Source organism: Piliocolobus tephrosceles, chromosome 6, assembly GCF_002776525.5.
Source record: "Piliocolobus tephrosceles isolate RC106 chromosome 6, ASM277652v3, whole genome shotgun sequence".
NCBI lineage: Eukaryota > Metazoa > Chordata > Mammalia > Primates > Cercopithecidae > Piliocolobus > Piliocolobus tephrosceles.
In genome coordinates, this window is record NC_045439.1 from 107,611,991 (window position 1) to 107,637,989 (window position 25,999).

The 25,999-nt window shown below is 38.3% G+C and overlaps 3 protein-coding genes across 3 annotated transcripts in view; all 3 read left to right on the forward strand.

Moving 5' to 3' along the window:
- The window catches only part of ADAM10 (ADAM metallopeptidase domain 10), a 146,351-nt gene that overhangs the window by 34,404 nt on the left and 85,948 nt on the right, over positions 1–25,999 (forward strand). The gene's annotated exons all lie outside the window — the stretch shown is intronic.
- On the forward strand, positions 19,764–20,940 carry LOC111553667 (putative heat shock protein HSP 90-beta 4). The gene is given in 2 exon segments (XM_023228599.1): positions 19,764–20,658; positions 20,661–20,940. Coding segments are annotated over 2 exon segments (516 nt in total). The 5' UTR covers positions 19,764–20,237; the 3' UTR covers positions 20,756–20,940.
- Positions 21,095–23,211, forward strand: LOC111553668 (putative heat shock protein HSP 90-beta 4). Its single transcript, XM_023228600.1, has one exon. It carries the CDS (start codon positions 21,317–21,319, stop codon positions 21,713–21,715), a length of 399 nt encoding a protein of 132 aa, XP_023084368.1. The 5' UTR covers positions 21,095–21,316; the 3' UTR covers positions 21,716–23,211.

Here is a 25,999-nt window from a genome sequence, read left to right on the forward strand (position 1 = left end):
TCCTCAGAGACAGGCATCCTGGCTACTATTTGGTATTATCTATTACATTGCACATATGGTACATGTGCTTAAAAAACATTTTAATGGATGAAAAATCTGATAATTAGGAATGCTATAAAACTTAAAAGTATTTTGTACATGGAAATAAATGTGTTACTTAAATTAATGATTCTCCATATTACAAAAGTAATGATTATTGTTGAAAAAATTACTTTCAAGTTATAAAATCTTTATTTGAAGGAGGGAAAAAGGTTTATTTCAGGGTCTTTACTTCTAGATAAACATTTTAGTGGCAGCAGTTTATGTAAACTTTTATGATCCTTAACTTCGGATGTTTTAAAATTACTCATTCTTTATTAGTATGTACTATGAAATTACAAGCAATCATTAGTCTTACTGTTTTTAATGAGCATCTCAAAATATACTTAGTATTATTAATTATATTAATATATACCAAATATGGTTTGACTGTTAAAAGGAGAAGATTTTAGCTGCTTTTGGCTTGAATATCTATTCCTAATATATAATCAGATTTTTGTTAGCTATATCATGTAATTCATATTGAATAAATGGCAGAACTAAATCCCTAGCTCCTTTGTGTGTGTGTCAGCGAGTGAGAGAGAGTCGGGAAAGTGAGAGGGTTTGCATAAGTGAGTGGGTTGCCATATAGTTGTCCAAAAAATGTTTATTGACTGTTAGTGAAAAGTTACTTAGTGTGAGCTGTGGGTGATAGAAATGTAAAGCAAACATAGATTATAGGAGCGGTTAGATGTGCCTAAGTTATTGTATAAGACACATATGATGTGTTACATTACAGATAAAATGCTGTAGGTATTCAAAGGAGGGAGAACCTCTTGCTGAGGCACTAAACAAAGGACCTGAAACCAGGAAATCTCATGTAATGTGGTCTCATTTGTAGGGGTCATTTTAGGATACTTTTTTTTTTTTTTTTTGGAGACAGAGTCTTGCTTTGTTGCCCAGGCTGGAGTGCAGTGGTACGATCTCGGCTCACTGCAACCTCTGAGTTCAAGTGATTCTCCTGCCTCAGTCTCCCAAGTAGCTGGGACTACAGGTGTGCGCCACCATGCCAGACTGATTTTTGTATTTTTAGTAGATACGAGTTTCACCATATGTTGGCCAGGCTGGTCTCGAACTCGTGATCTCAAGTGATCTGCTCACCTTGGCCTCCCAAAGTGCTGGGATTACAGGCATGAGCCACCATACCTGGCCCATTTTAGGGTGCTTTTGACACAAATCTGCTTAATTAACTATACAAACTTACTGTATTTTCTGGAATTCATCCAATTTCAGATAGTTTATTTTCCTAATTTTTATATATTCACACCGTCTCAGAATTTGTGCCCTAAAACGTGGTCGTTGTAATTACCTTTTAAAATACTTTACTTAAATATGTAATGGTCTGATGATCTTGTTCCTCCCTTTCCTTGAAAATAGGCCTAAAAAATGACTGGAGTAGTGTAATTATAGATTTCCTGCTAGGTCTTTCTTCCTCTTCTATCGTCTAACAAATACTAGTCTTGGTACACTATAACTCCTCCTAACAGGATTTCTATCTATATATAAATTATTTATTATTAATAACAATTTGTAATAGTATTTTATTTTTATAAATTCTTATTTTTTGTATTATGAATATGTTTTATTTTTATTTTTAGGTAGATTGGCTCAATACATAATAAATATAGCTTTGAAATGACTTTGGGTTAGAGTTACTTGTAGTCTTATAGTCCATCCTTCAAAATTGTACTGTCTTATACCGGGTGGCTAGAATTGTTATCTGTATTTCACCCTTTAAAAAAATATCAAGTAGAGTTTATTTCATTTCATTCACATAGTAGGCTTTAGTCCCCTAGAATCTGATCAGTATAATTTAACACGTAATAGAATATATTAAATACTATGGAGTTAACTTAGACATACCAAGAAGAATATACTTTGAAAAGGTTTTGCTTATACAGTTGTGACTTACATTTCTGGGTAGTAGCACAGCTTCTCTCTCTCTCTCTCTCTCTCTCTGTGTGTGTGTGTGTGTGTATGTTTAAGTATTAAAGTAATTTTTTGTGATATTTACATCTAAGCACATGAACATACTTTCAACATGGCTTCCAAGTTTTCTGATTAACAAAGGGTATATTATATGCCATGTTTACAGATGTTACTGTTAAATGAAGAAATGTTTAGATTTTTCCAAACCGAAAGTCCATTTTTAGGAATTCTATCGCCAGGTGCGGTGGTTCATGCCTATAATCCCAGCACCTTGGGAGACTGAGGCAGGCAGATCGTGAGGTCAAGGCCATCCTGGCCAACATGGTGAAACCCTGTCTCTACTAAAATACAAAAAATTAGCTGGGTGTGTGCCTGTAGTCCCAGCTACTCAAGAGGCTAAGGCAGGAGAATTGCTTGAACCGGGGACACGGAGGTTGCAGTGAGCCGAGATCACGCCACTGCACTCCAGCCTGGCGACAGAGTAAGATACCGTCTCAAAAAAAAAAAAAAAAAAGAAACGAATTCTATGAAAAGCTGTTGCTCTTGAAATAAAACTTAAAGTTGTTTGAAAATAAAAGTACCATTTGAGTCAGTGCCACAGTCGTTAAGGAAACAACTCCAGTAATACTCATTAGAAGATTAAACTATTTTGATAATAGATATTAGAGTAAAATACATCTCTTAGCTTGGCTGAGAAATTAAGAATCACTTTTAAGTTTCAGAAATTACTTCACTGAATAAGTTCTGATGAATTGGATTGCTCACTTAGCAATGCTGTACATATATCATTTACGGCATTTATCACATTATAACTTTATTTACATGCATATGTCCTGTGCTCCTTGTGAGCTTGAAGTGCAGAGTGTGAGTCTTATTCACCTTTTTTATGTAGAGGATGGTCATTTTAGCTATATTGAGTGAGTGAATTACTGGACGTGATGGCTCATGCCTGTAATCCCAGTACTTTGGTAGGCTGAGGTGAGAGCATCACTTGAGCCCAGCAGTTTGAGACCAGTCTGGGCCACATGGCAAGATCCTGACTCTACAGAAAGATTAGAAGAAACTTAGCTGAATGTGGTGGTGCATGCCTGTAGTCCCAGCTACTTGGGAGGCTGAGGTGGGAGGATCACTTGAGTCTGGGAAGTTGAGGCTGCCGTGAGCCATGATTGTGCCACTGCACTCCAGCCTGGGTGACAAGAGTGAGACCCTGTCTCAAAAAACAAAACACCACCAACAAAACATTGAAGTACATAGATACTAGGAAACAGATTTTCTTCTTAAATATTTTATACTCTATCTCATCCTCTTTGGTAGTTGTTCTTAATGACTAAGTAATAAGCAGATTTGTCATATTGTGGGATGCAGGATTTTTGTTTGAAATTTGTTTTCTCTCAGTCCTCATGTTCATGTGAAAGTGTGTGATGTATCAGGGACTGTCTATTGTAATTTCCCTTCTCTTATTCTTAGATACCGTGTTGTCCTGCCGTTCCTGTCTTGTTTTTTTTTTTTTTGAAACAGGGCCTGGCTCTGTTGCCCAGGCTGGAGTAGAGTGGTGAGATCTTAGTTCACTGCAACTCTTGCCTCCTGGGCTCAAGCCATCCTCCCACCTCAGTCTCCTGAGTAGCTAGGACTATAGGCACACACCACCATGCCTAGTTAATTTTCATATTTTTTTTTTTTGGTAGAGATGGGGTTTTGCCATGTTGCCCAGGTTCCCTGGGCCTCCCAAAGTGCTGGGATTACATGTGTGAGCCACCGTGCCTGGCCATTCCTGTCTTAACCATCATGTATTTAGCATACTATAATTTCCAGAAATTTTGCTTATGTGTTTTTTGTAAAATGCAGGTTAATATTATGTTTTGATTCTCTATAATATGTTGCAATATCATTATATCACCTATATCAATATAGGTGAAAATTAGAATAAATATCTGTCTTAGATTTAACCAAGGTTATTAATATAGCATGAGAAAAACTTCATTGCAAGATCGTATAGTAATGATCCCTTTTACAGCTTTTAGTACTATTCTTATGTTGTATATATGTATTTTAACTTCTGCCTTTTGTTTGCACCTGTCATTGAAGAGAAGCATAAGGGATCACTCCACTCTTTCTTCTTCCTAGTAGAACTTGTAGGAATTTTCTGAAACACCGTTTCAAAGTGGTAATTAAAAAAAATAAGTAAAATGAAGTATCTGAGACTTCTTACTTAAAACGATTGTCTGTTATGATATACTTTATCTTTTTGGTAGGAAGTATATATACACTATTAGATTGAATTATTTTTGTTGTTGTATGTATATGTATGTTTAAACCTTTTCATTCTTCATATCTTGTTTTCCAAATTACATACTTTGGGATAGGCATCTTGTCTTTATTTTCTGGTCTTCTCACCACTTTGCTAACTTGTCTGTCTTTGATAGAGTTGGTAGTTTACAGCCACCAACTTTGCATTTGAGTAGGAAGCCACTTAGTAAAGAATTTTGTGATTTTATATATATGTTGGAGTAGTCATAAACTGGGTAGTGAAAGGAGTAGTGTGGTTAATTCAGACTATTCAGACTGATTGACTTTCCTTCTGACTTGACGTGAAATCTAGAGATTACTTCTGAGCCTCAGTTTCCTCATTAGTAAAACCTTGAAGTTTAGACAAGATAATGTTTAAACTCCTTTCTGTTTTAAAATTCTACAAAATATATTAGTATACTCAGTTTAAAACATTAAACACTGTCTAGTCAGTAATAAACCATATTTTTCTGCCTGTGTATTTATTTGGGTACATCAGTCCATACGTCAGAAATGATTTTTATCGAATATGTGGTTTGTATGTAGTATGGAAGAAACCAAAAACTTTCCTTAAGTGCAGCATAATTGTTTGGAGAATATACAAGTTTGTTTTTTTCTGAATTGACAAGGTAATTCTTCCTGTAGCCTCAAGAGTAAGTTTCCAAACTGTTTAAAACAAATGATTAGACATTTGGTTGGAAGTTTTCTTTGTGGTTTGGGATTTGAGTTCTCTCTACTCCTGAAATTTGGAGGTTTCAAGAACATGGCCCAGGTAACCTGTAAAAGGCATAAATATTCCCTTCACTGGTTCTTGACTGGAGTTGGGTTAGTCTGGAGATGTCTTGGACTTTATCTCTGTTATATCATGAGTCAGGTAGAAGAAACCTAGGGCACTTTTAAATCTGTAGACAAACCAGCAGACTTTGAGAAGCAGATGTAAGAACCTAGGGAACACAAATGAATGCCTGATCATAAAGAAGAGCTAGGGAATAAATTTGAATGGTGTAAAAATGCTATTGTTACGGATGTCTAAAAACAAAAATTTAAAAAATACTGATGGTAATTAAATCTCTTCCAACAAAATTTGAGTAAAAATTCCCAAAGGAAAATAATATGTATTTAGTACCTACTTTGTGTCAGGTATAGTGCAACATACATTAGTTTAAGTACATTTTACATTGCTTTTTATCTCAGTATTGGATTTTCTAGGATATGGTATTCTTTATTCTTGCCTGATTCCTCTTTATATGGAAATTAAAATCCCAAGAAAGCTGTTTGTAAAGAAATCTGAAGGGATAATGGCTACTTGAATTACTTAACTGAAGCCTAAGGAAAAGGAAAAGTTGATCTGTGTTCATGTTATTTTCGTATGACTAAAAGTAACTGTAATATTTTTGACAAAAGGGTATATGAATTTTATATGACTAAAGGTTATTAGGAGCTGATCATTGCTTTAAGTTTAGTGTCTTAGATATAATTTTAACATAAGATATCAATTTTATTTTCCACGTTTTTCTCCAGGCTGGGGTGCAGTGGTGTGATCTTTGCTCACTGCAACTTCCGCCTCCTGGGTTTAAGCGCTTCTCCTGCCTCAGCCTCCTGAGTAGCTGGGACTACAGGCCCACGCCGCGACACCCAGCTAATTTTTGTATTTTTAGTAGAGATGGGGTTTCACCGTGTTGTCCAGGATGGTCTCGATCTCCTGACATGATCCTCCTGCCTCAGCCTTCCAGAGTGCTGGGATTACAAGCGTGAGCCACTGCACCTGGCCTATTTTACATGTTTTTAAGCACTAACCAGGGCATACCTGGAAGAGAGGGAATGAAGGTTTTTGTTGTTGTTTTAAAATACAAACTCAACTTTCTCCCTCCTCCTTTGAAAAGGGAATGGAAGTAAGAGTGTAAGAGTATTTTTCTGGCTGTTTTTAATTCTTTGGAGAAATTGTTTCCTCTAAAAGTTAATCTAAAACAGGTTTATATCTGATGGCTTATTTAGTGGTGTATTTTTATTTATTTATTTATTTATTTTTTGAGATGAAGTCTTGCTCTGTCACCCAGGCTGGAGTGTAGAGGCGCAATCTTGGCTAACTGCAACCTCTACCTCCCAGGTTCAAACAATTCTCCTGTCTCAGCTTCCCTAGTAGCTGGCATTATAGGCGTGCACCCCCACGCCTGGTTAATTTTTGTATTTTTAGTAGAGACAGGGATTTCACCATGTTGACCAGGCTGGTCTCGAGCTTCTGACCTCAGATGATCCACCCACCTCGGCCTCCCAAAGTTCTGGGATTACAGGCGTGAGCCACCGCGCCCAGCCAGTGGTGTGGTTTTTAATGCCAGAGTGTCTAGAGTTGGTGACCTAGACAGTGAATGTCAGAAATTAGGTATATGCCTAGTAGAAGAGCTTATATATTGTTTTTCTTAATTATATTTCATGCTAAAATGTTGCATGTTCAGTTGAGTCTTCTGTGAGATAAGTACCCTAGCTCAGATTTTATCCAGATTTGTAGTCAACCTTGGTTTTTTTCTGTTGTTCAAGGGGTTAAGCTCTTTCTAAGGTTGTTGTGGCATTTTCTTAAAGGTGCAGCAAGGATTTTATGTGACTAAAGGTTCTTTTAATGTTTATCCTGTTTCATTATACCTGAGAGTCTTTTATAGTAACTGTGTTGAATATGTTTAGTTTATTGGTTTTAATATGTTTTTTTGGTGTGTTTTATTAAGCATCAGGGAAACCTTGTATTACAGTGTAATAGCTTTAAACTGATTAAAAATTCTTTGGTCATCATATATATATAGTTCCTTTTTGATACAGCTTCTGAATACTTACTCTTCAGTTGATTGTATAATAACCTCTTTAATTTCTTAAAGTCATTCTGTACCTCTGCAGGTTGACACACGTTTTTGATACTTCTATATAGGAATAAAGTTGTTAATTTGTATGCATCTCTGAAATCTGAAATTATAATCACTAGTAAGTTTCCAAAATAGTCTATACTGAGCCAACAAATCAAGTATAAACACAAGGTCTAGCAAATCAAGAATCTTAGTTATCATGGTGTGGGACAAATAGTTGTGTTATATGCCAGTATCAATGGCCAGGATGGTATTTTATTATTTATTTAGGATGGAATGAATGACAGGGTCTTGCTGTGTTGCTCAGGCTGGCCTCAAACTTCTGAGCTCAAGCAATTCTCCCACTTCAGCCTCCTGAGCAACTGGGACCATAGATGTGTGCCACCATGCTTGGCTGGTTTTTAATTTTTTCGTAGATACGGGGTCTTGCTGTGTTGTCCAAGCTGGTCTCGAACTCTTGGGCTCAAACTGTCCTCCCACTTCAGCCTCCCAAAATGCTGGGATTACTGGTGTGAGCCACTATGTGTGGCCTGAATTATTTTTTTTTGTCTGTCACCAGGAAGATGTTGTGCATTTTGCCATCCCCGGGGCTCTCTTATATATCCTAAGCAAGGAATCATAGTTTGGCGTGACGGAAAGACTGTTTCAGATTTAAACTCTGATTTTGTGTGCTCTTGGTCAAGTCAAATCAACCTTCATCAATTTGTTAAATTAGTAAATTTAGGTGATTGTTATTTTATACATTTGGTTTACATTAGATATCTGAACAATGGAAGTCTCCCTCTATTCTTAAATCCTTTCACTGTTTTATTTTATTTTATTTTTTATTGTTTGTTTGTTTTTGAGACCATGTCTCGCTCTGTTGCCCAGGCTGGAGTATAGTGGCGCAATCTTTGCTCACTGCAACCTCCATCTCCTGGGTTCCAGTGGTCCTTGTGCCTCAGCCTCCTGAGTAGCTAGGATTATAGGTGGTCACCACCACACCTGGCTAATTTCTGTATTTTTCGTAGAGGTGGCGTTTCACCATGTTGGCCAGGCTGGTCTTGAATTCCTGACCTTAAGTGATCCACCTGCCTCAGCCTCCCAAAGTGCTGGGATTGCAGGAGTGAGCCACCACATCAGGCCCTTAATGTTTTATATACAGTAGTTAACTTGCCAATTATTTAATTACATAGTTGCTTGAAGTTGGAAAGTGTTTATAGAAACCTTTTTTCTTTTCAGTAGATAAATCTACTTATTCTGTAGTCATGTGTAATATGTATAATCATGTGTTCTGTAATTATGCCATCATGACAGGTTCTTTCCATTGGCTCTCCTTTATATGAGACTCACATTTTTGTTCTGTTTATCTTCTTACATCGGATGAAGTCACTCATTTAAATTATAGTTTTATTTTTGTCTTCCTCAGGAACCCTTGTAGATTTGTGTTTATGTATATTTGCTTATAATTTGAGGTAATTCATTTACTTCAGGGCCATCAGTTAAGCCTGGGACTATGTTTTCCTTTTCCTTTTTCTTGTTCTTGTTCTTTTTTTTTTTTTTTTTTTTTAGATGGAGTCTTGCTCTGCTGCCCAGGCTGGAGTGCAGTAGCGTGTTCTCGGCTCACTGCAGCCTCTGTCCCCCAGGTTCAACCGATTCTCCTGCCTTAGCCTCCTGAGCAGCTGGGATTACAGGGGCCCGCCACCACACCTGGCTAGTTTTTGCACTTTTAGTAGAGATGGGGGTTTCACAATGTTGCCCAGGCTGGTCTCGAACTCCTGACCTCAGGTGATCTACTGGCCTCAGCCTACCAAAGTGCTAGGATTACAGGTGTGAGCCACTGTGCCTGGCCGAGCTTCTTTTTTTTCTACCCCAAAGTATATAGCCCTAGAATTTCTTTTCTTTTCTTTTCTTTTTTTTTTTTGAGACAGAGTCTCGCTCGCTCTGTCGCCCAGGCTGAAGTGCAATGGCACGATCTCAGCTCACTGCAACCTCCATGTCCTGGATTCAAGCTATTCTCCTACTTAAGCCTCCTGAGTAGCTGGGATCACATGTGCATATCACCATGCCTGGCTAATTTTTGTATTTTTAGTAGAGATGAGGTTTCACCATGTTGGCCAGGCTGGTCTCGAACTCCTGACCTTGTGATCCACCTGCCTTGGCCTCCCAAAGTGCTGGAATTACAGACGCGAGCCACCGTACCCGACCAAGCCCTAGAATTTCTGTGGAAGATGCCTGGTGGAGTGTACATTGGCTGACTCTCGACCCTTTCCCCCTTTCCTCTCTGCAGACCTGTTCCTTTCCTTTCCAGTTCCCCTCCCCTCACCCCCCTTCTCCTTTCCCTTCCCTTCCCTATGACAGCTTGAAAAAAGGACTTTTCTATTTCATAAAGTATACTAGTGGAAGATAATTGATTCAAAATAATATTTGATGTTAATATTGGCAACTTATCTTGAAAAATAATTTGGAGACTCAAGCATCTTAATTAAGAAGGTGAAAGTTAAGAGAAAATGAGTATCTGGAAACATCAGAAATGTCTTAGTTAAGTACAGTTATTCGTAGTAACCACTGACCCAGGCCTGTCATCGGCCTGCTCCATTTTAGATATGATAGAACTCTATTAATGAAGACAGTGCTTTCCTCTGGGACTCCTGGATTACTCTGATAGTACCTTGAAGCAAGGATTTTGCCCTCAAATTTCCTCTCTGTATTGGCAACGTACTTCATTAGTTGGGAGTTTATGTCCCATTATGACTTCAGTTAAAAGGATGCACCCTATATCTTGTTTTCTTCTGAGTATTAGAACCATACTATCTTTAGCTAAAATAGCAGCCCCGTGGGAAAAGGCAACTTCTTTTTGGTCTATAGTAGTACGTCCTTGTTTGCAGAGGGTACGTTCTAAGATTCCCCAATGAATGCCTGAAACTGTGGATAGTACCAAACCCTAAATATATTATGTTTTCCTATACATAAATACCTATGATAAAGTTCAGTTTACAAATTAGGTACAGTAAGGGATTAACAACAATAACAACAAAAAAGAACAGTTATGACTACTGTAAGTTATGTGAATGTGGTCTCTCTCAAAATATCTTACTGTCCTGTACTCACCTGTTTTCAGACCACAGTTGACTAGGGGTAACTGAAACAGTGTGGGTAAGAGGAGACTACTCCATATTCTAACTATTCTAACCTATAGAAAGTATTTCTGTATATTAAGATGTAGAAGGTATGTAACCTTCCTGAAAACTTATGGAATGACATCCTAACATAATCTATTTTGTTGCATTGCACCAAAGGTGGTTTTGGTACGTCTGTTATTTGTCTGGTTTGCATGTGAAATGCTTTTCTAAAGCCTGAGAAAGAAAAACCAGCTATTACTGCCACGTGGTAAAACTGCATATTCAGAGCACTGAAACTGGGGACTCAGTATCTGTTTGGTTATTTTAAAAAATTGCTATCATTTGTTAGACTGATTTTGTCCTCCTATAACTTCACTCCATTCTTTATAATATTACTATAATGCCAACGCCAAAAAAAGAATTATAATAGAATCTACTATAATCAAGATGAGAAACTTAATACTACTGATTCATAAAATCAATACAGTGGTTAAATCCAAGGATAGGAAAACATTCCCAGTGGAAATAATATTCTTTATACAGGACATTTTGCCTCTTCAAGGAAATCTACAGTTTATTTTTGATGATGGTGTAATATATTATAAAATAATAAAAAGAACTACATTTGCTGAAAGAAACATAGTAAGAGTGGACAGAGTTTAGCCATAGTCTTGAAAGTGGCTCAAGCATTAAAAATCGAAGAGATTTTTTTTGTGGTAATGCTGTAAAGCACAATTTTCAGTGAAAGCCAAATTAGGTTATAATTTTTGTTTCTATATCTTACTAGCATTTGTTCAGATTTTAAAAGGTGACTTGCTGGAAACTAATGACGTTACTTTAAGACTACTACAACACTCTGCAGGTGTTAGCTTGACTTTTTCCATCATATGCTTGAGAGGCATTCTTGATATGGTAGAAAGAGCAATATGCAGCAACCAAATACTGGAGTTCTACTCCTAATTTTAGTTTTATTACCCTTCAGTTAGAATATTCATCGTGTCTGCTTTGTACTGTTACTTTGAGGGTAAGATGCAGTAATATATGTAAAAGTGCTCTGCAAACTGCAAGCCTCTCTACTGTATACATTTAAAAAGAACGTTGTAATCTCATCATTATCTTCACATACCATCATCTCAACCAAATCCCTTGGGACTTTAACCATTATGAAAGATGGCCATACAATATGATTTTATACCCCAGCTTTTTGGAATGCAGTGATTTTTAAAAATTTGTTTTTATTGTAAAATAATAAAAAGTTACAATTTTAACCATTTTCAAGTGGTAAACAGCAAGACTTTTGCCCTTGGATTTCCTCGTTGTATTGCCAAAGTTCATTAGTTGGGGCTTTATGTCCCATTATGGCATCAATTAAAGGAATGCATTAAATGGCATTTAGTACATGCACAATGTTGTGCAGCCATCACCATCATCACAAACAGAAAGTATGTACTCATTAAACAGTGACTCCCCATTTTTCTCTCCCTCCAGTCCCTGGCATCCAACTGTTTTACTATCTGTCCCAGTGAGTTTGCTATTCTAGGTACCTCATATACGTGGAATCATGGATTATTTATGACTGACTTATTTCACTTACTGTATTAGTCTATTCTCACACTGCTAGAAAGAACTACCTGAGGATGTGAGGGCAATCTGGCTGCAACATTTATCACCCCATTAATCTCCAGGGTTGATTCGACTGATCTGGCTGGCTAGATGGGTGTCCCCTTACTCCCTCACTGCTCCATGTGCATCCCTCCTGAAGCTGCATGCTTGGTAGAGGAGGACTGGTCTTTAGTCAAGTTTATATGAGTAGCTGTACTCCCCTGCTGGAACCTCCAAACAAGCTTTCAAGAACTACTTGAGACTGGGTAATTTATAAAGAAAAGAAATTTAGTTGGCTCACGGTTCTGCAGGCTGTACAGGAGGCATGGCTGGGGAGGCCTCAGGAAACATACAATCAGAGGAGAAGGAGAAGGGGAAGCAGGGACAATCTTGTGAGAACTCACTCACTGTTACAAGAACAGCAAGGGGGAAATCTGCCCCCATGATCCAATCACTTCCCAGCAAGTCTCCCCCCAGTACTGGGGATTGCAGTTCAGTATGAGATTTGGGTAGGGACAGAGAGCCAAACTGTATCACTCACCACAGTGTCTGACTTATTTCACTGACTTAGTCTGACTTATTTAACTTATCGTAATGTTTTCAGGGTTCATCCATGTTGTAGCAAGAATCGGAATTTGATTACTTTTTAGGGCTGAACAATATTCTATTGTATGTATACATACATACTTTAAAAAAACCTACTCATCTGTTTGTGAACAATTGGGTTGTTTTCATTTTTTGGCTACTGTGTTGCTATGAACATTGATGTGCGACTATCTGAGTTCGTGCTTGCGGTTTCTTTGGGTATATACCTACAAGTGGAATTGTTGGATGATATGGTAAATCTGTGTTTGTTTGTTTGTTTTTTGAGGGAACACCAAATTGTTTTCCTGGAATACAATGATCATTATAAGGCAATATATACTGCAGTTTTTCTGACTGTTGAACCGAAGTCTCAACAATTAAAGAATCTGGTTGTTTTCAGATAGCTTTTTATTGAGGACTTGTTAAAAAACTAATAAGGTAGTATGTGGTTGGGTTGTTCCCGTCAGCTACTTTTTATTATTATTTCATAATATGTTATCCAAAGGAATATTGCAGAAAATTTACATTTTATAAAATGCTAAAATAGCATAAAGATGTGAACTGTCAAACAGATTGTAGTAGAATTAAAATTAGAAAGTTATAATCCAGTCGCTTGGTTAACAGAATAAATTATGTCAAATTCCTGATTATTCAATTGTGGTTTTACTATTTTATGGATTATGATAACCTTTAATTCGTTCTGGCTTCTTTCTACCATTTGCCTGCCTTCTAGGCTCTCCCTCATTCCTTCTTCTGTTCATGTATGTTTTAGATACAAGTTAATTTTGATGTTAATAGAAGCAGTGAATTTTGATATGTGATTTAAATTTGATTTTTAAATTATCTGTACTGCTACTTGACTGCGTATTTAATTGAGAACTGATTTTATATATGGTTTTAATCCAATTTAAATCAGTACTGGGAATGTTTTGTATCTCAGACATGGTTTTCTTTTAAAAATCATTTTTAAAATATTTAAAATAAATACATAATATTTGTACATATTTATGGGGTACATGTGATATTTTGTTACATGCATACAATGTGAAATGATCAAGTCATAGTATTTGTGTTGCCCGTCACCTCAAGTATTCATTATTTCTATGTGTTGGGAACATTTCAAGTCCTTTTTTTTAAGCTATTGTGAAATATACAATGTATTGTTGTTAACTGTAGTCACCCTACTCTGCTATCAAACATTCATACTTACTACTTCAATCTAATTGTATGTTTGTACCCATTAACAACCTCTCTTCATCTCCCCTCAAGCCCCACCCGTGTGCCCTTGCAGCCACTGGTATCTATCATTCTACTGTCTACCTTCATGAATGAAGATCAACTTTCTAATCTCACCCATATGAGTGAGAACATGGGATGTTTGTCTTTTTGTGGTTGGCTTAGTTCACTCAACATAATGACCTCTAGTTCCATTCATATTGCTGCAAATGATAAGATTTCTTTTTCTTTTTTTTTGAGACAGAATCTCGCTCTGTTGCCCAGGCTGGAGTGCAATGGTGTTATCTCGGCTCACCGCAACCTCCGCCTCCCGGGTTCAAGCGATTCTACTGCCTCAGCCCCCTGAGTAGCTGGGATTACAGGTGCGCGCCACCACGCCTGGCTAATTTTTGTATTTTTAGTAGAGATGGGGTTTTGCCGTGTTGGCCAGGCTGGTTTCAAACTCCTGGCCTTGAGAGATCTGCCCATCTCGGCCTTCCAAAGTGCTGGGATTACAGGTGTGAGTCACTGCTCCCGGCCTTATTATTATTTTTTTAATGGTCAAATTGTACTCCACTGTGTATATATGCTACGTTTTCTTTAAACATTTATCCGTTGATTGACATTTAGTTGATTCCATATCTTGGCTTTTGTAGATAGTCCTGCACTAAACATGGGAGTGCAGGTATTCCTTTCACATACTGATTTCTTTTCCTTTGGATAAACACCCAGTAGTGGGATTGCTGGATCATGTGGTAATTCTATTTTTGTTTGAGAAATCTTTATGCTGTTTTCCATAGTGGCTGTATTAATGTCCATTCCTATCAACAGTATAGAGGAATTACTATTGCTTCACATTCTCGCCAGCATCTGTTATTTATTTATTTATTTTTAAAAAAATTTTTTTATTTTTTTCCACATTCTCATTGTTTTATTTTATTTTATTTTATTTTTTATTATACTTTAAGTTCTAGGGTACATGTGCATAACGTGCAGGTTTGTTACATATGTATACATGTGCCATGTTGGCGTGCTGCACCCATCAACTCGTCAGCACCCATCAATTCATCATTTATATCAGGTATAACTCCCCAATGCAATAGCATCTGTTATTTATTATCTTTTTAATTAAACAGCCATTCTAACTGGGATAAGATAATATATTGTGGTTTTGATTTGCAATTTGCATTTCCCTGATGATGAGTAATGTTGAGCATTGTTTTTTATACCTTTTGGCCATTTCTGTGTCTTTTTCTTCTTTATTTTTTCATCTCAAAGGACACACGCTAACATTTCTATTTCTTCTTTTGAGAAGTGTCTGTTCATGTCCTTTGTCCACTTTTTAATGGGATTTTCTTTAAACTATTAAGTCCCTTGAGTTCCTTGTATGTTCTGGATATTAGTCCCTTGTCAGATGAGTAGTTTGCGAATATTTTTTTTTTGTATTCAACAGGCTATCTCTATTCTCTATTTTTTTCTTGATTAGCAAGTGGTCATTGATTTTATTTATCTTTTCAAAAAACAAACTTTTGGTTTTGTTGATCCTTTCTATTGTTTTTTGAGTGTCTATTTAGTTGAATTCTGCCCGTTTTTTAAATTTTTTTTAAGTTGGAATTTTGTTTTGTCACCCAGGTTGGAGTGCAGTGGCCTGATCATAGCTCAGTGCAACCTTGAACTTCTGGGCTCAAGCAGTCCTTCCACCTCAGCCTCCCTAGTAACTGGAACTACAGGGCTCTGGGCTGTATTTTTTATCTTTTTTTAGAAATGAGGACTTGCTCTGTTGCTCATGCTGGTCTCAAACTCCTAGCCTCAAGTGATACTCCCACCTCAGCCTCTCACGGTGCTGGGCTTTCAGGCAGTGAGTCACTGTGCCCAGCTCCTTTATTATTATTATTTATTTTCTTCTACTAATTTTGGGTTTGGTTTGTTCTTGCTTTACTAGTTCCTTGAGGTGCGTCATTATGTTGTTTATTTGAAATCTTTACGTATTTTTTGATGTAGGCATTTATTGCTGTAAATTTCGCTGTAAGCACTGCTTTTGTTGTATCCCGGAGATTTTGGTATGTCGTGTTTCGAATTTTCATTCTTTTCGTTTGTTTTTTGATTTCTTCCTTAATTTCTTGATCAGTTAGTTGTCTTTCAGGAGGATGTTTTTTTAATTTTCACGTATTTATACAGTTTCCAAAGTTCTTCTTGTTCTTGGTTTCTAGTTTTATTCTGTTGTAGTCTGACTTGATATGATTTCTATTTAAAAAAATTTGTTGAAATTTGTTTTGTTTTCCTAACATATGGTCTATCCTGAAGAGCATTTCATGTACTGATGAGAAGAATGCTGTGTACTGTAACTGTTGTATGAAATCTTCTGTAAATGTCTTTTAGGCCCATTTGGTCCAATGTGCAGTTTAAATCCAATGATTTTTTGTTAATTTTCTGTCTAGATCTGTTTAATGCTGAGAGTAGGGTGTTGAAGTCTCCTAACTATTATGGTATTGCGGTTGATCTCTCCCTTTAGATTTGATAATATTTGCATTACATAATGGGTGCTCTGTAGTTGGTGCTCTTTGCTGTGCTGTAGCTGCTTAGGACCAAGGAATGGAGGAGACCCCTCATGAGCAATGTCATCATGTGGTCTCCAGACAGCTCCCTTTGTCAGTATGAGATGATTTTCTTATTATGAAATCAATATTGGCCAGGCGCAGTGGCTCACACCTGTAATCCCAGCACTTTTGGAGTCTGAAGCAGGTGGATCACCTGAGATCAGGAGTTTGAGACTAGCCTGGCCAATATGGTGAAACCCCATCTCTACAAAAGTACAAAAATTAGCTGGGCATGATGGCGGATGCCTGTAATCCCAGCTACTCAGGAGGCTGAGGCAGAAGAATCACTTGAACCTGGGAGATGGAGGTTGCAGTGAGCTGAGATTGTGCCATTGCACTCCAGCCTGGGTGAGAGAGAGACTCCATCTTGGGGAAAAAAAAAAAAAAGAAAGAAAAAAAGAAATCAATATTAAGACTGTAAGGGGCCTACGTCAAGTGTTCTTAACTAATGTTTTCCTTCTAAGTTGTTTATCTAGCTTGTACTTAGACACCTTAATAGATATGTAAATGTTTCTTTAGGTAGGGTGCGTAGCATAGAATTTTTGTTGTTGTTGTTTTTGAGACAGGGTCTCTCTGTCACCCAGACTGGAATGCAGTGGCGTGATCTCAGCCCACTGCAACCTCTGCCTCCCAGGCTCAGGATTCTCCCGCTTCAACCTCCCAAAGTGCTAGGAGTAGCGTGCACCACTACCACCTGGCTAATTTTTATATTTTTATTTTAATTTTTGAGGTGGAGTCTCACTTTTGTTGCCTGGGCTGGAGTGCAGTGCAGTGGTGCAATCTTGGCTCACCTTAACCTCCGCCTCCTGGGTTCAAGCGATTATCCTGCTGCAGCCTCCCGAGTAGCTGGGATTACAGGCATGTATCATCACACCCGGCTAATTTTGTATTTTCAGTAGAGATGGGATTTCACCATGTTGGTCAGGCTTATCTTGAACTTCTGACCTCAGGTGATCCACCCGTCTCAGCCTCCCAAAGTGCTGGGATTACAAGCATGAGCCATTACACCCTGCCTAATTTTTGTATTTTTAGTAGAGACAGGGTTTCACCATGTTGGCCTGGCTGGTCTTGAACTCCTGACCTGAAATATCTATCTGCCTCGGCCTCCCAAAATGTTGGGGATTACCACCAATACCGTGCCTGGCCAGAATATTTTTTTTTTTTTTTTTTGACAGTCTCACTCTGTCAGCCAGGTGTTATATTAAAACTTAAATATCTTTTTGTCGCTTTTGCCCTCAATTATTTTTTCCGTATAGAAAACTAGGGCTTTCAGTTGACAGTGGTTTCAGGGTACACTTTCGCTGAACAGTAAATCTTTTTTTTTTTTTTTTTTTTTTGAGACAGAGTCTCGCTCTGTCACCCAGGCTGGAGTGCAGTGGCTCAATCTCAGGTCACTGCAAGCTCCAACTCCCGGGTTCCCGCCATTCTCCTGCCTCAGCCTCCCGAGTAGCTGGGACTACAGGCGCCCGCCACCACACCTGGCTAATTTTTTTTGTATTTTTAGTAGAGAAGGGGGTTTCACCGTATTAGCCAGGATGGTCTCGATCTCCTGACCTCGTGATCCACCCACCTTGGCCTCCCAAAGTGCTGGGATTACACGCGAGATAGTGTTTTTATAGTAACTGTAAATATGTAGATATGATAAATTAATGATTTTTCAAAATAGTACGATCCTTTATAAATAGAATCTATGTATTTACAGTCACATATGTGGCCTAGAATTTCCTATCAGTTTGAACAAATAATTTTATGAAAATACACGATAGGCAGCAAAAATTGAGGCAGGATACTTGTTTGTTCAGGAGAGTCTATTTTTAAGTTTGTGAAGTTCCCATTTAGAAGATGTGTTTGGCTTTGTTGATTACTTACAGCAGTAGCTTGGGTCCCTAAGGCTCTAAGGAGAAAGCCTGGAGTCCTTGTCACGGTACCTGGGAATCCCTGGGAGTTTTTTGGCAAGAGGAACGTGAGTACAGCCTCAAAATAAACGGGTGCCAAGATTGACATGAAATGAAGGAAAAGAGAAAATAGACAATGTTTAAGAATGGACACAATATTTTGAAGCTAGTAAATGTATGTTACTGACTCCTATTTACATAAAATATATTCATGTTAGGCCTATAGTTGGAGGTACCTTTTGACAAATGTATATACTTAGACAACTGCCATTGAAATCAAGGTAAAGAATGTTTCCATCATATCGCAAAATTCCCTCATTACTTTTTACTCTTAGTCTCCACCCTAGGCAACTACTGATCTGCTTCCTATCACTGTAGATAGATTTTGACTGTTCCAGAATTACGTATCAATGGAATTAGACTCTTCATTCTTTTGTGTCTTAACAGAAGTGCATGTTTTCAGTAGTTGGCTTGTTTTCTTTTTTTAATTTCTGAGTAGTTTGCCATTATATAAATACATCTTTCTCTTTACTTGTTGATAGACATTTAGGTTATATTCAGTTTTTGGCTGTTATAAATAAAGCTGCTGCAAACATTTGTGTTCAGTTATTTGTGTGGATGTATGCTTTATGTTTTCTTTTTTCTTGAGTAGAATTGCTGGGTCATGAAGTTTTTTTTGTTTGTTTGTTTTTAGAGGGAGTTTTCCTCGGCCTCCCAAAGTGCTGGGATTACGGGCATGAGCCAACTTGCCCGGCCTTGTTTGTTTTTGTTTTGAAATGGGAGTCTTGTTCTGTTTCCCAGGCTGGAGTGCAGTGTTGCGATCTCAGCTCACTGCAACCTCCTCCTCCCGGGTTCAAGCAATTCTCTTGCCTTAGCCTCCCAAATCGCTGAGATTACAGGCACCTGCCACCACACCTGGCTAATTGTTGTATGTTTAGTAGAGACAGAGTTTCACCATGCTGGCCAGGCTGGTCTTGAACTCCTGACCTTCAGTGATCTGCTTGTCTTGGCCTCCCAAAGTGCTGGGATTGTAGGCATGAGCCACCGTGCCCGGCCCGGTTTTTATATGTTTGACTTTTGTAAGAAAGTGCTAAACAGTTTTCCAAAGTGATGTTGCCATTTTGCATTTCCATCAGCAGTGTGTGAGTTCCAGGTACTCAACATCCTACTAATATTTGGAGATGTTATTCTAGCAAAGGGTATGTAATAATACATTATTCTAGTTCTGATTCACATTTCTCTGTTGACCAATGATGTTATGTAGGTTTCCATATGCTTGTTTGCCACCTGTATATCTTCTTTGTGAAGTATTTTTTCACATTGCTGACTGTCTTTGAATGATTGTCATTATTGATTTGTAAGAGGTTTTAAAAAAGATATTCTGAGCAGAAGTTCTTTGTCAGACCATATGTATTGCGAATATTTTCTCCCAGACTGTGACTTGCTTTTTTTTTTTTTTTTAAAAACTATTTCTCAGTGGGTGGAAGTTTTAAATTTTTAAGAAGCCCTTTTAATGAAAAAATTTTTTTCTTTTATGGTTTTTGCTTTTGTTTCTTAAGATAGCATTGACTACCAATGCCATGACAGTTTTCTTCTAGATGTTTCCAGTTATAGTTTTACATGTAAGTCTGTATTGCAATTCAGTTTTTCTTTATGATAGAGGTAAGGGTTAAGGGTAATATTTTTCACATGGATATCAAATTTTTAGCATCACTTTTTGAAAAAACTATCCATTCTTCATTGAATTACCTTGGTCTATATATGTTGAGACCTATTTATATATTCTTAGGTCTTTCATTTCAATGATCTGTCTTTATTTTTATGCCACTGTTTGATTATTGTAGCTTTATGGTACATGTGCTAAGCGAGGTCCATTTGTGAGGCAGAATCCATACAGTAATTTGAAGAATGAAATTTTAGTATAAAGAATTAGCTATTGAGTCACCCCCATTTAGCCTTGGTGCCATGCGCATTTTGGATACCCAGCCCACCTTGCTCTCTAGTACTTATGAGTCTTTTCCTTTCAAGATGCCTGAGGAGGTGTACCATGGAGAAGGGGAGGTGGAGACTTTTGCCTTTTAGGCATAAATTGCCCAAGTCATGTCTCTTGTAATCAATACCTTCTATTCCAACAAGGAGATTTTCCTTCAGGAGTTGATCTCTAATGCTTCTGACGGCTTAGACAAGATTCGCTATGAGAGCCTGACAGACCCTTTCACGGTGGACGGTGGTAAAGAACTGAAAATTGACATCATCCCCAACCCTCAGGATTGCATTCTGACTTTGGTGGACACGGGCATTGGCATGACCAAGGCTGATCTCATAAATAATTTGGGAACCATTTATGCTACGTCTGGTACTAAAGCATATATGGAGGCTTCTCAGTCTGGTGCAGAAATCTTCATGATTGGGCAATTTGGTGTTGGCTTTTATTCTACCTACCTAGTGGCAGAGAAAGTAGCCATCACAAAGCACAATGACGAAGAACAGTATTCCTGGGCATCTTCTGCTGGGAGTTCCTTCATTTACTTGTTGACCATGGTGAGCCCATTGGCAGGGATACCAAAGTGATCCTTCACCTTAAAGAAGGTGAGACAGAGTACTTAGAAGAGAGGTGAGTCAAAGTAGTGAAGAAGCACTCTCAGTTCATAGGCTGTCTCATCGCCCTTTTTTGGGAGAAGGAACCAGAGAAGGAAATCAGTGATGATGAGGAAGAAAAAGGTGAGAAAGAAGAGGAAGATAAAGATGACAAAGAAAAGCCCAAGATTGAATCCTGAGGTCAGGAGTTCAAGACCAGCCTGGTCAACATGGTGAAACCCCATCTCTACTAAAAATAGAAAAATTAGCTGGGCTTGCTGGCACTTAGGAGGCTACTTGGGAGGCTGAGGTGGGAGAATTGCTTGAACCTGGGAGGCGGAGGTTGCAGTGAGCCAAGATCACCCTACTGCACTGCAGCCTGGGTGACAGAGCAAAACTCTGTCTCAAAAAAAAAAAAACCAAAAAAAGAAGAAGAAGGAAGTGGCTTGAGCATCTCTGGGCTGGCAGAAGACAAGGAGAATAACTAGAAATTAGATGAGGCATTCTCTAAAATCTCGTGGCTTGGAATCCATGAGGACTCCATTAACTGGCGACACCTGTCTGAACTGCTGTGGTCTCACACCTCCCAGTCTGGAGATGAGATGACATCTCTGTCAGAGTATGTGTCTCGCATGAAGGAAGCACAGAAGTCCATCGATGACATCATTGGTGAGTGCAAAGAGCAGGTGGCCAACTCTGCTTTTGTGGAGCAAGTGTGGAAGCAGGGTTTCGAGGTACTATATATGAGTGAGCCCATTGATGAGTACTGTATGCAGCAGCTCAAGGAATTTGATTGGGAGAGCCTGGTCTCAGTTACCAAGAAGGGTCTAGAGCTACCTGAGGATGAGGAGGAGAAGAAGAAAATGGAGGAGAACAAGGTGAAGTTTGAGAACCTCTGCAGGCTCATGAAAGAAATCTTAGATAAGAAGGTTGAGAAGGTGACAATCTCCAGTAGGCTTGTGTCTTCACCCTGCCACATTGTGACCAGCACCTACGGCTAGATAGCCAATGTGAAGTGGATCATGAAAAGCCCGGGCGCTTTGGGACAACTCTATCATGAGTTGTATAATGGCTAAAAAGCACTTAGAGATCAACCCCAACCACCCCATTGTGGAGACACTGCAGCAGAAGGCTGAGGCAGACAAGAACAACAAGGCTGTCGGTGACCTGGTGGTGCTGCTGTTTGAAACCACACTGCTGTCTTCTGGCTTCTCCCTTGAGGATCCTCAGGCCCATCCACCTGCATCTACCACATGATCAAGCTAGGTTAGCTATTGATGAAGATGAAGTGGCAACGGAGGAACTCAGTGTTGCTGTTCCTGATGAGAATCACCTCCCTTGGGGGCAATGAGGATGTGTCTCACAGGGAAGAAGTAGATTAAGAGTTTATACTTGGAAACCTTGTGCCCCGTGGCTCCCACTGCAGCTTTGAGTGGTCCTGTCCCACCTGGCTCTCTCTGTTGATACCTGGTAATTTTTTCTTTCCAGTCCTTGTGTCTAAGGCAGGAAACAAGGGTGTCAAACCCCATTCCCTCCCTACACTGACAGCAGAATTGGATGTTGTGTATCATGTTTTTTTTGTTGTTGTTTATTTTGTTCTGAAATTAAAGAATGCAAAATAAAGAATATGCTGTTTTTATACAGTAAGAAAAACACAAAGAATTATTATTTCTGGGGATTAGCGACTAAAAGAGGATGAAGGAAAAACAATTCTAAAACATACCCTAGAGCTGAGAGACATTTACCAAAGAGACAAATTTGGATAGGGATCCTTTCTTTGAAGTTGGAATTCAGAAATTACTGGCAAGGATGTGGCAGCTCATCAGAGAACTTCTTCCCTGGGCCAGAGCTGGTCCACAGTTGGTAGGCCAGTATCGGTAGGTAGGGAACCACCAGTCAAAACTGGCAACAAATTTTGCTGAAGGGTGAGCGCCACAGGGTGTATCACTTGCATGTCTCTGGCAGCTGGCACAGAAGCACCCTGAAACCAGAAAGAAATGTACTACTTCAGAGCCATCTCTTGACAAAGCTTATTACTAGCTGGCAAAAAGAGAAATGTTTACAGGGTCCAAGAAGGCAGTGAAATGTAGATTAGGAGGAACCCGAAGGCAATAAATTGATAACTGGCATAATGTCTTGTAATCTAATAGTGTCAGTCATCTTTTTTTCAGAATTCTTTTGCTATTCTAGGTCCTTTGCATTCCCATATACATTTTAGAATTCCTTCTCAGTTTCTACAGTAAAACTTGCTGGGATTTTGATTGAGATTATGTTGAATCTGTAGATTAATTTGGGTACAGTTGACTTCTAATACTGTGGAGTCTTCACATTCATGGACATGATGTATCTCTCCATTTACTTAGGTGGTCTTTAGTTTCCTTCAGAGTGTTTCATTGTTTTCACTAGAGGCATTGAACATCTTGATTCTTAAGTAGTATAAAATTGCTATTGTAAATGAGATTGTTTTTTAAATTTCATCTAACAGTGTTTGCTGCTAATACACAACATATTATTTTATTTTTTTTTTGAGACAGAGTCTTGCTCTGTCGCCCAGGCTGGAGTGCAGCGGCATGATCATAGCTCACTGAAGCCCTAATCTCCTGTGCTCAAGAGATCCTCCCACCTCAGCCTCCTGAGTAACTGGGATTACAGCCACATACCACCATGCCTGGCTAATTTTTAAAACTTTTCGTAGAGACAAGATCTTGCTATGTTGCCTAGGCTTTTCTCAAACTCACGGGCTCAAGTGATCCTCTTGCCTTGGCCTTCCAAAGTACTGGGATTATAGGCGTGAGCCACCACCCCCAGCCCTACTATTTTATTTTTGTATGTTTGTCTCGTATCTTGTTACTTTGTGTTAAACTCATTTATTCTAGTAGATTTTGGGTAGATTTCTTAGGATTTGCTACATAGAAGATAATATTGTCTGTAAGTAAAGGCCGTTTTATTGCTCCATTTCCAAACTGTCTCTTTTATTTATTTTTCTTGGCTTGTTATGGTATCTGTAACACCATATTGAATGTTACAGAGTTGCATGAAAGTGGCAAGTGTGAACATCTTTGCCTTACTCCCAGTCTTAGGGGAGAAGCATTCAGTCCTTCACCTTTAAGTATGATGTTAAATGGAGTTTGTAGATGCATTTTATCAGGTTAAGGAAGTTTCTGTCTCTTCCTAGTTTGTTGAGAGTTTGATCATGAATGCGTGCTAAAATTTGTTAGATGCTTTTTCTGTACCTAATGAGATGATTTTGTGGCTTTTCTCCCCTTTGAATGTGGTGAATTACATTGATGATTTTAGAATGTTAAACCAGCCTCTTATTACTGGAATCAACTTCTTTTGCTTATGATGTATTTTCCTTTTTATTTATTACTTTGTTCAGTTTTCTCATTTTTGTGTTTATGTTCATAAGGAATATCAGTCTCTCTTTTTTGGTCTGTCTTTGGTTTTGGGATTAGGGTAATGTGAGCCACATAAAATGAGTTGAGTACTCTTCCCTCCTCTTTTCTTAAAATAGTTTTATAGGACATCAGGGGAACCATCTGGCCCTGGTATTTTCCTTGTGGAAAGCCTTTAAATCGTGAATTCATTTTATTCAGTAGAAAGGGGCTTATTTAGATTTTCTGTATTTTGTGATAGTTTTCATAATTTGTACCTTTTAAGTAGTTTATTTTATCTAAGCAATTGAATTTATTTTCATTACGCTCATAATATTACTTTATTACTCTTAATATCTACAGTACTATAATGCTGTTTTCTTTTTCATTCTTCATTGACAGTGTATTTTTGAATGATCTTTTTTATTGAGTATAGAATTTGGATTGACATTGTTTTTCTTTCAGCATTAAAAAAGTTACTCCAGGCCGGGCGCGGTGGCTCAAGCCTGTAATCCCAGCACTTTGGGAGGCCGAGACGGGCGGATCACGAGTTCAGGAGATCGAGACCATCCTGGCTAACCCGGTGAAACCCCGTCTCTATTAAAAAATACAAAAAATTAGCCCGGCGAGGTGGCGGGCGCCTGTAGTCCCAGCTACTCGGGAGGCTGAGGCAGGAGAAGGGCGTAAACCCGGGAGGCGGAGCTTGCAGTGAGCTGAGATCTGGCCACTGCACTCCAGCCTGGGCGACAGAGTGAGACTCCATCTCAAAAAAAAAAAAAAAAAAAAGTTACTCCAATAATTTCTAACTTGCATTATTATTATTATTACTATTATTAATTATTATTATTATTATTATTTTGGAGACAGAGTCTTGCTCTGTTGCCCACGTTGGAGTGCAATGGCATGATCTCAGCTCACTGCAACCTCTGCCTCCTGGGTTCAAGCAATTCTGCGTCATTCTGCCAAGTAGCTGGGACTGCAGGTGCATGCCACCATGCCCGGCTAATTTTTTGTATTTTAGTAGAGACAGGCTTTCACCATGTTGCCCAGGCTGGTCTTGAACTCCTGAGCTCAGGCAGTCTGCCTGCCTTGGCCTCCTAAAGTGCTAGGATTACAGGCGTGAGCCACCACACCCAGCCTGCTTGCATTATTTCTAATATTAAATCAGCAGTCATTCTGCATATAATCAGTCTCTTTTTGATGGATTTTAAGATTTTCTCTTTAACACTGATTTTCAGCAGTGACTGTGGTGTGTCTTGTGGGTTTTCCTTTGTGTGTATCTTTCTTGGTGTTAGTTGAGCTTCTTAGACTTGTGTTTAGAGTTTTATCAATTTGGAAGTTTTTTTTATCATTTCATCAAATTTTTTTTTTTTTTTCTGTCTCCTCTCCCTTCTTTATTTACTGTCTCATAGGTTACTGAGGCTCTGGGTTTTGTTTTTTTTTAAACTGTTTGTCTCTCTGCACATCAAGTTAGATAGTTTTTTTTCCCCTGTCTTCAAGTTCACTGATATTCTTTCTTGTAGTATCTCATCTGCTCTTAAGTCAATCCAGTGAGATATATATTTATAATTTTTTTTTCCATTTTAGAAATTACATTTTCCAATTCTGGAAGTTTCCTCCCCTCTCGTCCCTTTCCCTCTCTCCTCCCTTGCCTGTCCCTCCCCTGCCTTCATTCTACAGTTTCTGGTTTCTCCTTATTATGCTTATATTTTCCCCATAATTTTTTAAACATATTTACAATGTAAAGACACTAAATCCGTGTCTGCTAATTCCATTATCTCTCATTCTGAGTTTTTTTTTTGGACTAATTTTCTTCTTCGTCACATTTCTTTATAGTTAGTGGTTTGGTTTTTTTCCCCTTAGTTTTTTTTTTATAGTTAGTGGTTTTTAATTGGATATTTCACATTTTGA